Genomic DNA, 14890 nt, shown 5'->3' on the forward strand with positions numbered 1-14890 from the left:
ATTGATATATTAAACCAAATAATGTTGTTTAGTTAAAATATAATGTACCTACTACGATGATCGCTCAAATTTGTTAAGTACCAATATAGGAAAAAGGTTCTATCTAGCTGTTGTATTTTGCAGCAGACGCTGTCATTGAAATTATATATGGCGCAATTCGGGAAATGAATTAGAGATTAACTAGATACGATATAGTAAAGATATGTGACGTCCAAGGTCAAAGGGTACCTTAAGGCGGTTGGCGCTTACGCTATTATTAACATCACTCCAATATTATTGCGGCGCTATGCGATGTAAGCGCCAGCCGCCATAAGGTACCTTTTTCCATGGAACGTCACATATCTTTACTATTTAATATCTAGTGAATCTCTAATTCATTTCCCGAATCGAGCCGATAAGTTTTATAGGCTTTGATATTGATGCCATGAATCGTAATTTGTTTCGTAATCGTAAAAGTTGCTTAGAATGAACTATTTATTTAGCTCCTCGAATATTATATGGCTAAAGGTGGAAAAACAGCCTGTGTTCGTAAGTTCGTATTAACAAAGGCTTCATCAATCAACTTTTATATTTTTTATAAATTAGGGGGCGCGTTTTCAGCTGTATTTTTGTACAATGCAAGAGCGGCATTGCGTGCCTCGCATTAAAAACAAACAAAGGATACCCAGTTCTTCAAGCCCTGTTGAGCGTGTCGTCAAAAGTTACAATTTAATGTCGAGCAATCGGGCCACACGATCGGTTGTGGTATAGTCGGCCGGAAATTAACTTTGGAAAATAGCGACCCGCTTTCAAGACGATATGATTTGTAAGCAGCTATAGTTACCTAAACATGGCAAAAGATACCTCTTACTGGCGTGTATAATTCATGGCTTTTGTTATTTTGCCAATGCTATTTAGTACATCATAATTGTTATTGAATTTTTTTTAAGTAATACCTATTATGTAATCACGTATTTAAAAAGTAATATTCATATTTTATTTGACCCATATCGATTTTGTGTTTGTGTTGTAATATATGAAATGTAGGTACATGTGTGAAAAATTGGGTTTATACCTATTTCCTCCGCCTTCCAAATAACTGATTATTATACATATTACGTACAAAATTCAACTTATATGTATATTAACTTAGAAATATCAGGGGCCCGTTTCTCAAAAACTTGTAACTTGTAATACAAGCGGATGTCACTCTTTGACAGCTTTTGTTAGAAAGGGACTTCCACTTGTATTACAAGTTACAAGCTTTTGAGAAATGGGCCCCAGGTTGTCGTTCGAAAACAGCGGAATAACGACTTAATTTGCAGTCAAATACCAAGTTTCAATTTTAAGTAAAATACCTATTTGTTTCAACCCATCTAATTTTCATTATGACAGCTTAAGCGAGGCTTTTAGGCCTCCCTTTTGTAATAAATATTCCGTTGACTAATCGTTAATCAGTTACTTACTTAACAGCCCTAAGTGATTGGACTACAACAATTTGGCGATGCCGTCATTGAAAATTTAAATTGACTGTAATATTAATTATAAGGCTTTGTATATAGAAATGAGGTTTGTCAATCATTTTAGATCAGAAAATTATTGTTCCAAATATGTAAGTTAATATTATTTTTTATTAGTCATATCAAAATGACCAAAATTGTATCGAAGTATATAATTTGATCTTTCAAGAAGCAGGTCAAGTCAAAATAACTCTAAGAATTTCCATGTTGTAGGTACTTACTCTTCTGAAAGTTGGAAATTTTATTGTTGAAGCATGAAATATTACCTACTATGATAGAAAACATTTGAACTCCACTCTTATTTGTTAAGAATGATATTGAAAATAAAATGAATTCATATTTTATCAGAAATCCTGTCTTTTTCTTAAAATTTTGAGGTTTTATTTGTGGAAACTAGAAACCACTTAGAAAAAAAAAACATATTCCATCTATACAAATAAAAAAGTACGGAAAAAAGATCTGCCCCATGTCCAAACCAAGTTTCATAGATCGAGTAACAAATGAAGTTTAACCCTCTCATGATAGCCATGGTATACCTACAGCCATTAAGCAAACTTAACACTGTTTGTTAGCATCGCGTGCCAGCACTGTGCAAGTATACTCAGCCACGTTCAACACGTTCATACATCACTTGCTCTGCCCATGACACTGAACGATACCTATTAAGACTAGTTTATATAAAAGGAGAATGAAACAATCCGTGACATGTAAATGTTCACGCCAAGTTTGTCATTTGTATGACTGTCGTTTTAAAACAGGAAGTAATAGGAAATAGTAACTTCAAAATTGTATGGCGGAGGCTAAATTCTCACGATTCTTAAAAAACCTAATTAGTCGGAAACAACTTAAAGTATTTGTACATATAGGTACTTACTGTGCTATGAACGTTATTTATTACAATATGATGGCTGATGACTTTAGTATGCTTCACTGGCTTAGTATGTAGATATTACCTAATATAAGTAGGCACCCAACTGGTAGCTATTACAGCTGTCGATAAATTTCCAAATATTGATTTTTTTCCAAATATTGATTATTGGTTGACGACCGGTCTGGCCTAGTGGGTAGTGACCCTGCCTGCGAAGCCGATGGTCCTGGGTTCGAATCCCAGTAAGGGCATTTATTTGTATGATGATACAGATATTTGTTCCTGAGTCATGGTTGTTTTCTATGTATTTAAGTATTTGTATATTATATATATCGTTGTCTGAGTACCCACAACACAAGCCTTCTTGAGCTTACTGTGGAACTTAGTCAATCTGTGTAAGAATGTCCTATAATATTGTCCTATGATTTTTTTTTTTTTTTTATTAGAACAGAATTTAATATTCTTAGTGTCGTTCGGTTTAGAAACAAGACAATCGACTTTGTGAAGATATTTTCCAATACTTTAATTTTTTTCTAAGGTGAGCCTTTTTATTTCTAGAGAAAACACAACACAATATTTTATACCTAAACACGCATTCTACTTCACATATTAAACACAATGAACAGGGAGCATAATAACTGTAATGCGCTAGCACCGAATGTATTATCTAAAGTTGACTGTACTTTACCGGACCAAACACAATGCTACTTTAACTTTTCGCAGCGCGCGATGGAATTGAATTTGAGCCAGGGTTAAAATAGAAACTTTAATAGAATTTCTATTCTATCAAAAAGGATTTTTCTCTGTATTTGGGACACAGTATGAATTGCTCCAAAGTATTATTATAGGACAATGGCTGTGACATTTTTATAGTACAATTATGTACACAACTCTTACGTTTTAATTACTTTCACCATCCTGATTGTAAAAGATAATGGCAATATTTTTAACGTTAAGGACATTTACTAGGATAAAAATCTGATATCTGAACCAAATCACTTGTAATTGCTTGTAAGAAATAACGTGTTGCTTTAGGTACCTCTTGTAAATACTCAACTATAGAATAGACTACAAATCTCAACTGAAACCGGAACGGTTACAATATAAGTTATATAAGGCATAAGTGTTTGTGCCGGATATAGCGGAATGAACAATTCAACAATTGTATGTATTGTATCTATAATTTATATACCCCAACAAATTCTTTATTCTTACCTAGTACTTAATTTTTTAATAAATCCTGCAAATTGTTTTATTTTAAAATTAAAACAATTTGCAGGATTTATTTTAAAATTAAAACAATTTGCAGGATTTATTTCCACATTTCCTGTCCGGCCTTACGAACACCTTCAGTCCAGGTATGGAGAGCTTTTACAAAAAAACAAAATAGTTGCTAAATAAAAACTTTTAACTAACTAGTTGATCAACTATCTTACCCGCTCTGCTCAAGCACCCAAGCTTAACCTTTGCTCTTTCTTACTAAGACCCGTACTAAGACAGATGGCGTTACGTATGGCGTTGTACCGTGGCGTCTTGTAAATTATGACGCACCGGCTACTCGTACTGTGTTCACATTGCAACTAATGGCTCCGACAACTGAGCAAATCGGAGCTTTGATGAATAGGCGCGAAGCGGGGTGCTCTAATTATTCCTGCCGACGAAGCTTCTGAATTGAATGAATTCTGATGAATCTTGAAAGTAGTTTGTCGTAAATTTTGTTGCTGGTCACTTCCCGGTACTTGGAAAAGTGAAATTGCCTTTGGATAGTGGGTTGAATACATTAATTTTTAATGTTTTTATTGTAGTTATTCAAAAACATGCAAGATTTTTTTGTTATTGGTTATATATCTATATGGTGTTCCGATGATAATATTCATAACAAAATTGTTAAAATATTTTCATAAAATGCTTAATTAATTCGGGACGTAACACAAATACCTGAAGGCCTTAAATAATTGTTAAAACAACAACAAAACTATTTGTAAGTATTTATAATATGAAGGGTAATGAAAGGGTTGAAAGTTGAAACCAATACAAATTCCCGAAAACTCGAAAAGGTCCGAACAAGCGCATATCCCCACACATTCCAGTGTCGTTAGAGCGCGTGCAAAATATCACCAAATAAAACAAAAGAGAGCTTAGCGACAATGCTCATTAATTACATTGTGATCCTTATTTTCCCTGTGTTAAGGTAAAAAATAGACCGGCTTTGTCTGTTAACGATGTTGTTTTTGTTTAAGGTATAGCAAATATGTCTGCCGTGTCGATAAATTGTATGAAACAATACATGCGCAGCCTTTCTGTGTGTTTTGCGTTTACGCACTTTTGTTTATTCCGAATTGGGCGTTAGAATGTTAAAGTGATTTAAGGGTGTGAGCATGTTTTGAGAGCATTTTAGAACAATTTTGTTTACATTATTGAAAGTTAAAACTGTCCTAAAGAGGCTCTTAGAGTCGGACTAAGATAACTCTGCATGTCATTTGCTAAGACAAAGTGTGAAAGTATCATCATAAACATTAAACATCCAATTTCTATGAAAATATGACGTTTATAATATCACTGCTACTTTGTTCTGTTAAAGTCGGCGCAGAGTTAGCTTAGACGGACTTTATTTTGTTTAACCCTTTAACCGCCAGAGTCTGATATATAAGACATTACATATTCAGCTCATTTCGCCACAGTCTGATAAATAAGACAAAGATCTGATTTGGTTTTTACAGCACATTTATAACTCCCGTAACTATGCCAACCTTACTCTGCGTGGTACAATTACTGTCGGTGGCGACACGAGCACGCTCGATCAAAAATTGCTGGCGGTTAAAAGGTTAAAGCCGTGTAAGATCACTTCAGAATTCCATAATTATTTTCTCTGTATGATCACTGTTACTTACGTTTTCAAACTCACACTCTTTCCAAGCACTGGTTACAAGTAAACATTTATCCCAACTGAATATTTTTTAAATTAAGCTTAATTGTTTGAGTAATCGCCGCTATTAAAGGGTGTAGCAGGATAAGCCTTCAAAAATTGCCCCCAAAGCTTTGAGTTCAAAACTACTACCAGTTGATGCCCCGTCAAATGAAAATAATCCACACCAATTTTTAACCCTCTACTGCCGCCTGGAACCCCGTGACATTCATTTAACCCTAAAAAGTTTTTATTTTTTTTCTCAAAAAGTATAAAACGGACAATTATGAAATTTTTCATAAATGTTGATGTCATCTATACAAACTATCAAAAAAAAAACTAACTCTCTACTTACTTATTTTCCTAGAAAAAACCTAAATAAAAAAATAAAACACCCTGTATATCAGTTCAAGCTCGTCGTACTATCACCATTTTTGTACTAATTATTAACCAACTACCTATCTACATAATATATAAGTTTCATGTAAATAACAAAGGTGGAACAGTGTGAAAATATAAGTATTGTTCAGTACGTACCATGTATGTAACACGCTTACCAAACGTTGACGACACTAGTAAAAGATATCGGCCCGCCAACCGGGAAGCCATCCGTAATCATTTTTTTTTTGTTAAGTTGAAAAGGAGGACAAATGAAACTCATTAATACTTATTCGAACAAGTGTTTCTGTTTATTTTACTTTATTGTTTTGTAAAAAGGTACTACGTAATTGAGTTACTTAGCATTTTATGTAAGTTCTTGAGTCCTGCAAGCGAAATAAATTAAAAAAAATGGCCCTCGGCCGTGATGCTGGCCGTGTTCGATTTTCAAATATTTTTTTCGTAATTCGGTCTTTGGCGTGAAGCATTGCTGCTGTTTTAAAAGAAAAAAATGTCTGCAAACTGCGATTTAAACTTAAAGAAAAGAAAATTAATTGCTAATATTTTCAAAAAACGAGTTAAGTCCTTATATGAGCTGGCATTTCAAGTTGTTATTACGCCACTACAAGAAAAAGCAAGAACTTATTTAGAGAATGAATGGAGACTGTCCTTGGACGAGCGAGTGGGTACCGATGAATTTATTTAATATATCTTATTAACTGTAGAGTATAGTATGTTATTAGTTAGATCCTTCATGCGGCTACGCTCCTGTGGCAAGAGTATTTTGGATATATATTCGGAACTGTTTATTTTTCCGAGATAAGTTGATACAAGCTATTCCTATGCGTATATGACATGACATGACGCTAATTCAGTGGCGTGTTAATTTCACTCGTATGTAGATATATTTATTTGTTTAAACCAATGTTACGGTTTTATTAGCATGTTACAAAGGAAAACTATATATTGATGATTTTCTGATATTTAATTAATAATGTCGATTATGTTTACGGGTTACAATCATACTTGTAATATAAGATTGATAAAACATAGTCAATAGGAAGCTTGTATATTTTCATTTACAATTTATTTCGTATTTGTTATACAGATAAAAAGTATTCAGCGATCATTTTCAAGAAATTGGATCGGAATGCTGATTCCAAGAACAATAGAAAATCAGTTATTTTTGAATTGTCTTCCATGTGAGGATATTTCGCCGTGGCTTGAGGATGAAGGCATCATAACAAGCGATTTCTGTGGCAACTGTGGATATCGTAAACAAATCACGTGTTTCAACTTACGCCGCCAATTTACTTACGCCGATTTATATTGTCCTCGATGTTATCATACATTGTATTCAATAGAAAATAACGAATATTGATATCCATGTCCGAGTTCATTAGATAGTTTGTGTAACTACTTTAGATAATTGATTACGATGATAATTAATGATAACAAATAAGATAGGCGTGTAGATGTTGCATTTGTAATCACTTTTATTTATAAGTAAGCACTTGTAGGTACAGCTACGAGTATGTCTTTAAAGTGTGTAAAATGTGAGAGATTCATTCGAAAAGTTAAAGGACAATTTAAAACTCTGACTGAAAATGATGACCTAGTGTATATATCTGCTACTTTTGAGATAACTGTTGAAGAGGGTGATGTGCTATGCAACTATTGTCGTTTACAAATATACAAAAGGAAGTCACAGTCTATTGAAAATCCGGACATAGATACTAGTAATGACGACGTGGATGCGACTTTCATGCTATGCACATCTACATGCCCGAAAGCTGAAGAATATGTAGAACTTCCTTTTCAACGCCTTATTGCAACACATAAATACTGCTGTATATGTGGCTCTAGCAAAAATCTAACAGTTGTACCATTTGAGGCAAGATTACAGTGCTATTCAGTAAAACTTATTTATGTACCCTTAAATAATAGATGTTGCAAGAGCCACTTAATGAAGAAAAAGTTTTTCGAAAATGATATATCGCACCTTAGGCCGTATTCCAACTACAGCTCAGTACCTTTGTCAGACATTAGTCATATTTTTAATTTGAGTCATGGCTGCACACCATTTAATGCATTATCAAATCATTGCATTACAGACCATCAACTGATAGCCTTTACAGGATTGACATGGCCTGATATTTACGAATTAGATGAGATATTAGGCTTACGAAAGTCTATTAATAGAACATCAATACAGGCTATAATAGTATTTTTAATGAAACTTAGGACGGGAAATAGTGACGAACTATTGGCCTCCATTCTTGGATTAGAGTATCATCAATTAGTCTCTGAGTATGTGACTTCAGTTAAAACAGCCTTTGAAAAAAAAGTTCTTCCATCATATTTCGGAATATATTCAACCACCAGAGAAATAATACAGTCTCGAACTAGTGAGGTAGCAAAAAAAATACTTGATGCTAGTAATGAGCAGCTTATTATTATATGTGATGGCACGTACATTAGACATCAGAAAAGTTCTAATAATATATATCAGAAAAAATCTTATTCCGGACAAAAAAAAACTCCTCTGTGTAAACCCTTTACAATATGCACAACTGATGGGTATGTGATAGATATGGTTGGACCATTCAACGCTAACTTGAACGATGCATCGATAATGAAAAAAATAATGTCTGATAAAAACGGTTTATCCAAGCTATTGAAACCCGGTGATATAGTAGTAGTTGACCGCGGTTTCCGAGATATAGTAAATGATTTGGAGGGTAAGGGACTGAACGTGTTAATGCCTGCCTTAAAAGGAAACAGAGCACAGCTTGACACTACTGAAGCTAACAAATCGCGGGTTGTAACTAAAGTAAGATGGGTAGTGGAATCTGTTCACGGGATAATAAAACAAAAATATCGTTTACTCGATCATAAAGTCGACAGTAAAATATTACCAAATATCGGCTCATTATGTAGAATTGCTTGTTTTTTAAATAATAAATACGGAAGGAGATTGCTTAGTGACACAAATAACACTGATGCAATAATAACACATTTAAAAACTAAATCTGACATGACAGTTAATAACATGGCACAGTTAGTTGAGGAAAATGGATGGATAAGAAAGAAAACTATCTTTAAAAACATATCAAGCAATGACCTATTGGACTTTCCAGAGCTGACACAGGATGATTTGCATATATTCTTCGGAGGTTCATATCAATTAAAACAATCAATATGCTACTTAGCGGAACTACAGAATCCGGACGGGTCAATTAACATAGAGTATTTAAAGGAAAATGAAATTCTAAGAATTCATATCAAATCGCGACATATAAATAAAAAGACTTATCATATTTTCATTCGTTACATTCCCAATCAAAACAATTACGCAAGCATCACCGACCATTACTGCACTTGCCCGAATGGAAACCGAACTGCAGGCTGTTGCTCACATATTGCTGCAGTGATTTACTATCTAACGAATGCTAGATATATATCTAGAATTATAAAGCCAGCAGAAATTCTCACAAATATATTTGATTGTTTTGTAGATAATCTGACTGTAATAAATGAAAACAGCGATGAAGACTAAATACAGGCTGTATTTTATGTTAGTAGTTAGCATCTTATAGTTAGTTTGTTGTCATGGAGTAACACTTATGTTACGTTACTAAAAATATATAAATAAAAATACTTGCACGAATAAGTATTAATGAGTTTCATTCATCCTCCTTTGCAAATTAAAAAAATCAATAACAAATGGCGTCCCGTTAGGCGGGCCGATATTTTTTTTTAAATATCGTCATCGTAAGTTAGGTAAGCGTGTTACATGCCTACATGCGTACCATGTAGGCATGAACAATACTTATATTTTCACACTGTTCCACCTTTGTTATTTACATGAAACTTATATATTATGTAGATAGGTAGTTGGTTAATAATTAGTACAAAAATGGTGATAGTACGACGAGCTTGAACTGATATACAGGGTGTTTTATTTTTTTATTTAGGTTTTTTTCTAGGAAAATAAGTAAGTAGAGAGTTAGTTTTTTTTTTGATAGTTTGTATAGATGACATCAACATTTATGAAAAATTTCATAATTGTCCGTTTTAACTTTTTGAGAAAAAAAATAAAAACTTTTTAGGGTTAAATGAATGTCACGGGGTTCCAGGCGGCAGTAGAGGGTTAAAAATTGGTGTGGATTATTTTCATTTGACGGGGCATCAACTGGTAGTAGTTTTGAACTCAAAGCTTTGGGGGCAATTTTTGAAGGCTTATCCTGCTACACCCTTTCCCCCAAAGCTCGCGGCTCTTCCTTCGGCTAAAAGGTCATATGTCTCATTTTATAACTAATACATTATGTCCTTTTGTATCGCAGTCATCAAGTGTCGAGTACATTCATCAGTGTCAAATTCGCGGCGTGATACCACCGATGATACCTGAAGTGCGCGAACGGGCGATAATTCCTCTTATCTCGATAGCGTTGAAATGACGTACTATGTCGGAAAGTAAAGACAGTCGGTCTGATTCGAACTTTCAGATACGTCAAATATTACGACTGTATACGATATGGATTAGGTATGTCAGTGTTAAAAGTGACATTTCCTCAATTAAAAACATCACTTATATACACGTCTTTGACGTATCTTGAAGTTCGAATCAGGCAGACTGTTGTCTAGCGGGCATAAGCACACTTATAAGTTAAAACAAACAATTTTTATTATAGTAAACATTACGAAATATTCTTATTTTTAAGAAAGTGTACCTATTATTTTAAGTAAACAAAGTTACGATAACTAGGTTCTTTACTGTGCATGTAAGTGTAACGTGGAACCCGTTCATACAAAAAATAATAATATTAATATCAGAAAATTATATTAGACCAAATTAAGAGTGCAGTGTCAGATTTCTTTAAAAGTATGAATGTAGATTTCTTGTCTTAGTCTATTTATTGTTTGCTGTGCATGAAATTCAAATTCATGCATAATAAAGTAGTTATTAGATAAGTAAACTCCAATAAAAATTCAGCGCTAGAGTAATATAGAAATAAGATTCTTGCCCTTGGTCCTCGCTCGCCTTTTTCACCTCTAAGTGCCATTGGATAACCTGAAAAATAAGTGGAGGTTAACTTTATCTTCCTTCTAATTTTGACTCCGCTTATTAGGTCTACCGTTTTTACCTCATGGAATAAAACAAGTGGGACTGAATTCTTTATAACATTTTCTGCTGTACGATCAGTCTGGTCTATTATTTATAACAACGGAAAATTATAAAATCCAACTTTCGAGGGTTGAAAGGTTTGAGTGGAAATATTTATAGTAGCAACAAAAACTGTTCTTTGACCTTCCAACAAAGATTGGTATATAATACGAGTCAAGTAAGCCTTACTGGGTTTAGTTCGGTGTCCTTACAATTTTTTAAATACTTTATGAACAGTGACTAGTAAATATAAAAGTATATTTGGTAGGTATATATTTCTCATTAATTGACCCACAGTTTGTAAGCCTTACCTACCGATAGGCTAGAGTTCGTGTAAGCCAACTATGCATAAACTTGTGACAAAAAAGTGGAAATGCCGCTATAAATGTCACTCGTCACACTTTCATATGAATTACAGAACATGTCATGTTGCATATTATATAGCGATCCTAATTAACTAGTATAGTCTTTCGATTCGTAGCTGGCCCCGAGCGGCTAATCCTTTGTCTAATTGTCCAGCAAAACCGCTCGTGCTACCACCAGCATAACCACCAAGTATTATGCCAAGTACGAGTTAATACCGTCTAGTCCGGGCGGCGGAGGCGGGAAAGGAGGCATCGTACCGAAGCGCCCTGAGCCTTCCACGTCTCCTTCTTCTTGGTCCACCTGTGTGAGTAAAGTAATTAGTAAAGGGGTAGTTTTTTCTACCGAATGTTCGTTATACTGGATGGTTCCAAATTTAATGGTTAGTTTGGGTCAAATACCTACTCATGACTGCATTCGGTTAAGGGCTAATACATAATATGTATGACTGTATTAACATTCGCACGCGCTCGCGGTGTTCCAGTTAAAATAACTGATTTGCAAGACCGAAGTGATCCCATAAGTGTTCCGTGAACAAAGTTTTGTACGGAATACTAAAAATTACCTTAATCCTTATTACCTGCTACCTGCAAGGCGTTCAAACGAGTATCGCCCTATACTTACTAAGGGTGGAACAATGGAACACCGCGAGCGCAGGCGATTGTACATATAATTAGGTAGGTAGTTAGATTGGAAATTCAGCCTGAACGGTAGGATATTATTTTTTACACTATTTATTCATTACAATAAACCTGTATTCTTGACAAACCGAATTCAGTCAGAATTTTCAATGGCAACTATGTATGGAAGTGTCCGCCACAAACAACACACGCGTGTGTCATTATCATGAAAATTCATTCCACATGTAAACTAATACGTGAGTGACCCGTTCTTAATTATATTTAAGACTAAATGCACATAAAAATAAATAAAGTCAACACAAATAAATTGCATCTCAGTCAATTTGTAGGAAGAATGTGAAGTTAGGTTGCGGGCATGGCTTGCCCATTCAAATTGTCGGATGCCATCCATATGTGTCGGCCCTAAAATAGGTAAGTAAGTACTTTAATAAAATAGTCCCGAGACAATGAAGTGCGCTTGTCAGCACGTAAGATTGACAATCGCAATTGATCATTTGCAACCCCAATTGAAGCGATTGCCAAGCGCGGTAACCTGATTAATGTGTTGACAGAAATATTGATTGGCTCTACCGATTGGCTATCGCTTCTAATTATTTCGTTATAGTCTTACTAAGGGTGATTCGTCAATAACTGGCCACCTGTTAGTAACTGGCTACCCTAAACTAAAAATGAATTCTATTCACCTGTAAACAGAATTCATTTTAGAATAAGGTGGCTAGTTATTGAAGGATCGCCAGTTATTGAAACCTGTATAAAATGAATTCAGTTTATAGATAAATAGAATTCATTTTTAATTTAGGGTGGCTATTAGTTACTAACCGGTGGTCGGTAATTGACAATTTACCCTACTTCTTTAAGAATCGAACAATATCGGTACATCGATTAAAATTACATCAACCGTAGTTAAAGCAAGCTTGTCAATACACTACAGTACCTATTGTGTTGCTAGTGTTGCTACCACCAGTTTGGCACTGATATAAATAAAATAGTAATACTGCTGATGTAAATATAATAGTTTTAAAAATAAAATATCTAATAATTTTAGGAAGCATGCCTTCTACTCTGTGACCGAATATTTAAACAGTTATATTGACATGAATAACTTTGCAAAATGTTAAATAGGCTATTGAAGGGAAATTTTATAATTATTTTGATTGACAACAATTGCTTTTATATTAATTTCGATTTATTGTATTTTTATTTTATTTAATTATTTTTATTTTATTATATTATTTAAGTATTCGATTGCCTGTAACGACATACCATGTAATGCACATATTATGTACTTTATAGTATATAAATGAAAATGAAAAAAAAATTTAAATAAACATGGGTCTTACTATACCTACTCTTTGGTACGAGTACAGCTTGATAAGCACACTTGATTGTCTTGGATAGTGTTTATTTTCTAGGAATTGGGTTAGTTGGAGATTGAGGTAGCTATGCAGTGAAGGTAGCATGGTCGCATTTTCGCTTTACACTATGTTTGTCACGTTCTAACAAGTATGTGCGAGAGTAACAGGCATTGTTACAGGTGATAAAAATGGAACCATGCTGCGGCCGCTGATTTATTGAAAAAGCAAGCATGTGTTATTGATAAGTTATATAAGATAAATTGTATTTTATAATTCCGTCAAATGTGACATAAATTTGTAACAGTTTTAAAATTAACCTTTAATTAGTAATTACGAAATGAAAAATGCATTCTAAATATTTTAGTACCTAAAGCTAGCCTAACTATAACTCTAAGTAATGTAGGAAATCTAAGAACATAGGTATATAGTTATTGTAACTGTAATTTATAATTTAAAAATCTTTGTTTTATAGTTTAAAATTGTACAATACCTACTTAAACAACGTATGCCTGCATACACCAAATAATAACGTAAAATGAAGATAAGCCAAATCTGCAATATTTAAATAGTATGGGTCGCAATACCCACATTCGAAATCATGTTTTACCCAACAGTAGTCAGTCTGTGAACGACTACGATTCAATCCTAGAAAACGAAAATGCTCATTCGTAAGACAATACATTTTTGTTACTTGTATTGCAAAAAATAAAGTTAAGATGTATTATGCCTAAGGCACTTCGCCGGCCTATAATTTGGTTGAATACCGATAACGCTCAATGCACTTTTGTTATTTTAATCACCTATTGTGAACAGGACGATGGCCGCAATATCGTATCAGATAAAGGAGTGCTCAGTAATACTGTCATCAGTTACCTAACAATTATGTATACTTAATTGTATATGTAGGTATTTATCGAGTTAAAAGTTTATAGTACCTATACGGTAATTTATAATGACACCTATTCTGGTCATTCTGGAATTAATTATTCGATTAAATAACACGAATAAAATTAAAAAAAAATGTTATTTTTATATATGTTCAATTTTAAAAAGTAGTATAAGTATACCTACTTGATGCATACTTATAGGTACTTATAGGTATTATCTATGTTACAAAATTATTTTATTTACTTATACTTCATAATAATGTAGAATTAGTCTCCGATCAGATGTCATACATAGTTTGCCAATATTTAAAAAGTTTTCAGAATGATTCTTTTTTTTCAGTTAGGTAAGTGTTATACATAATATATATAATGAACGTTCACAAATTGCATTGTTAGTAAGTATTGTGCAAAAAGATGTTAGTTTGGACACCACAAAGTGCAAAACGTGTTATTCTGACACATTCATTATGAATGTGCCACCAGAACTCCTCAGTGTTAGTGAGTCAAATCCAACATAAATAAAAAAATCATAATTATAGTAATCACCAAAAAATTGTCAATGTCAATCTCGTCTGCACCGCTGCCTTTACCCATTTCCTGTCAAAACGTTAATATTGTACATTTCTGAGGAGCAGATTTTTTTTACATTAGAGGAATCGATTTTTTCATTGATAATAGTAAAATTACATTATGCATTAAAAAAGTAATAGAAAAAAATCACACTCTGTAATGCAGAATCACAACTACGCAATTTAATAATTACTTAAGTAAATATAATTTTATTATAAATATTTTTTTATGCCAACACTTCTGTTGAATATAATAGG

General features: G+C 33.5%; 1 protein-coding gene across 1 annotated transcript in view; it reads right to left on the bottom strand.

Annotated features, from left to right (window-relative positions):
* Positions 1-14890, bottom strand: part of LOC134669045 (collagen alpha-1(IX) chain-like) — a 218527-nt gene that overhangs the window by 38865 nt on the left and 164772 nt on the right. The window contains exons 5-7 of the mRNA XM_063526571.1: positions 14610-14660; positions 11399-11483; positions 10678-10724 (exon numbers count right to left, since the gene is read on the bottom strand). Of these exons, the coding sequence (XP_063382641.1) occupies positions 10678-10724; positions 11399-11483; positions 14610-14660 (183 nt within the window). The remainder of the gene's footprint in view (positions 1-10677; positions 10725-11398; positions 11484-14609; positions 14661-14890) is intronic.

The sequence above is a fragment of the Cydia fagiglandana genome, chromosome 11 (assembly GCF_963556715.1).
Source record: "Cydia fagiglandana chromosome 11, ilCydFagi1.1, whole genome shotgun sequence".
NCBI classification, from domain to species: domain Eukaryota; kingdom Metazoa; phylum Arthropoda; class Insecta; order Lepidoptera; family Tortricidae; genus Cydia; species Cydia fagiglandana.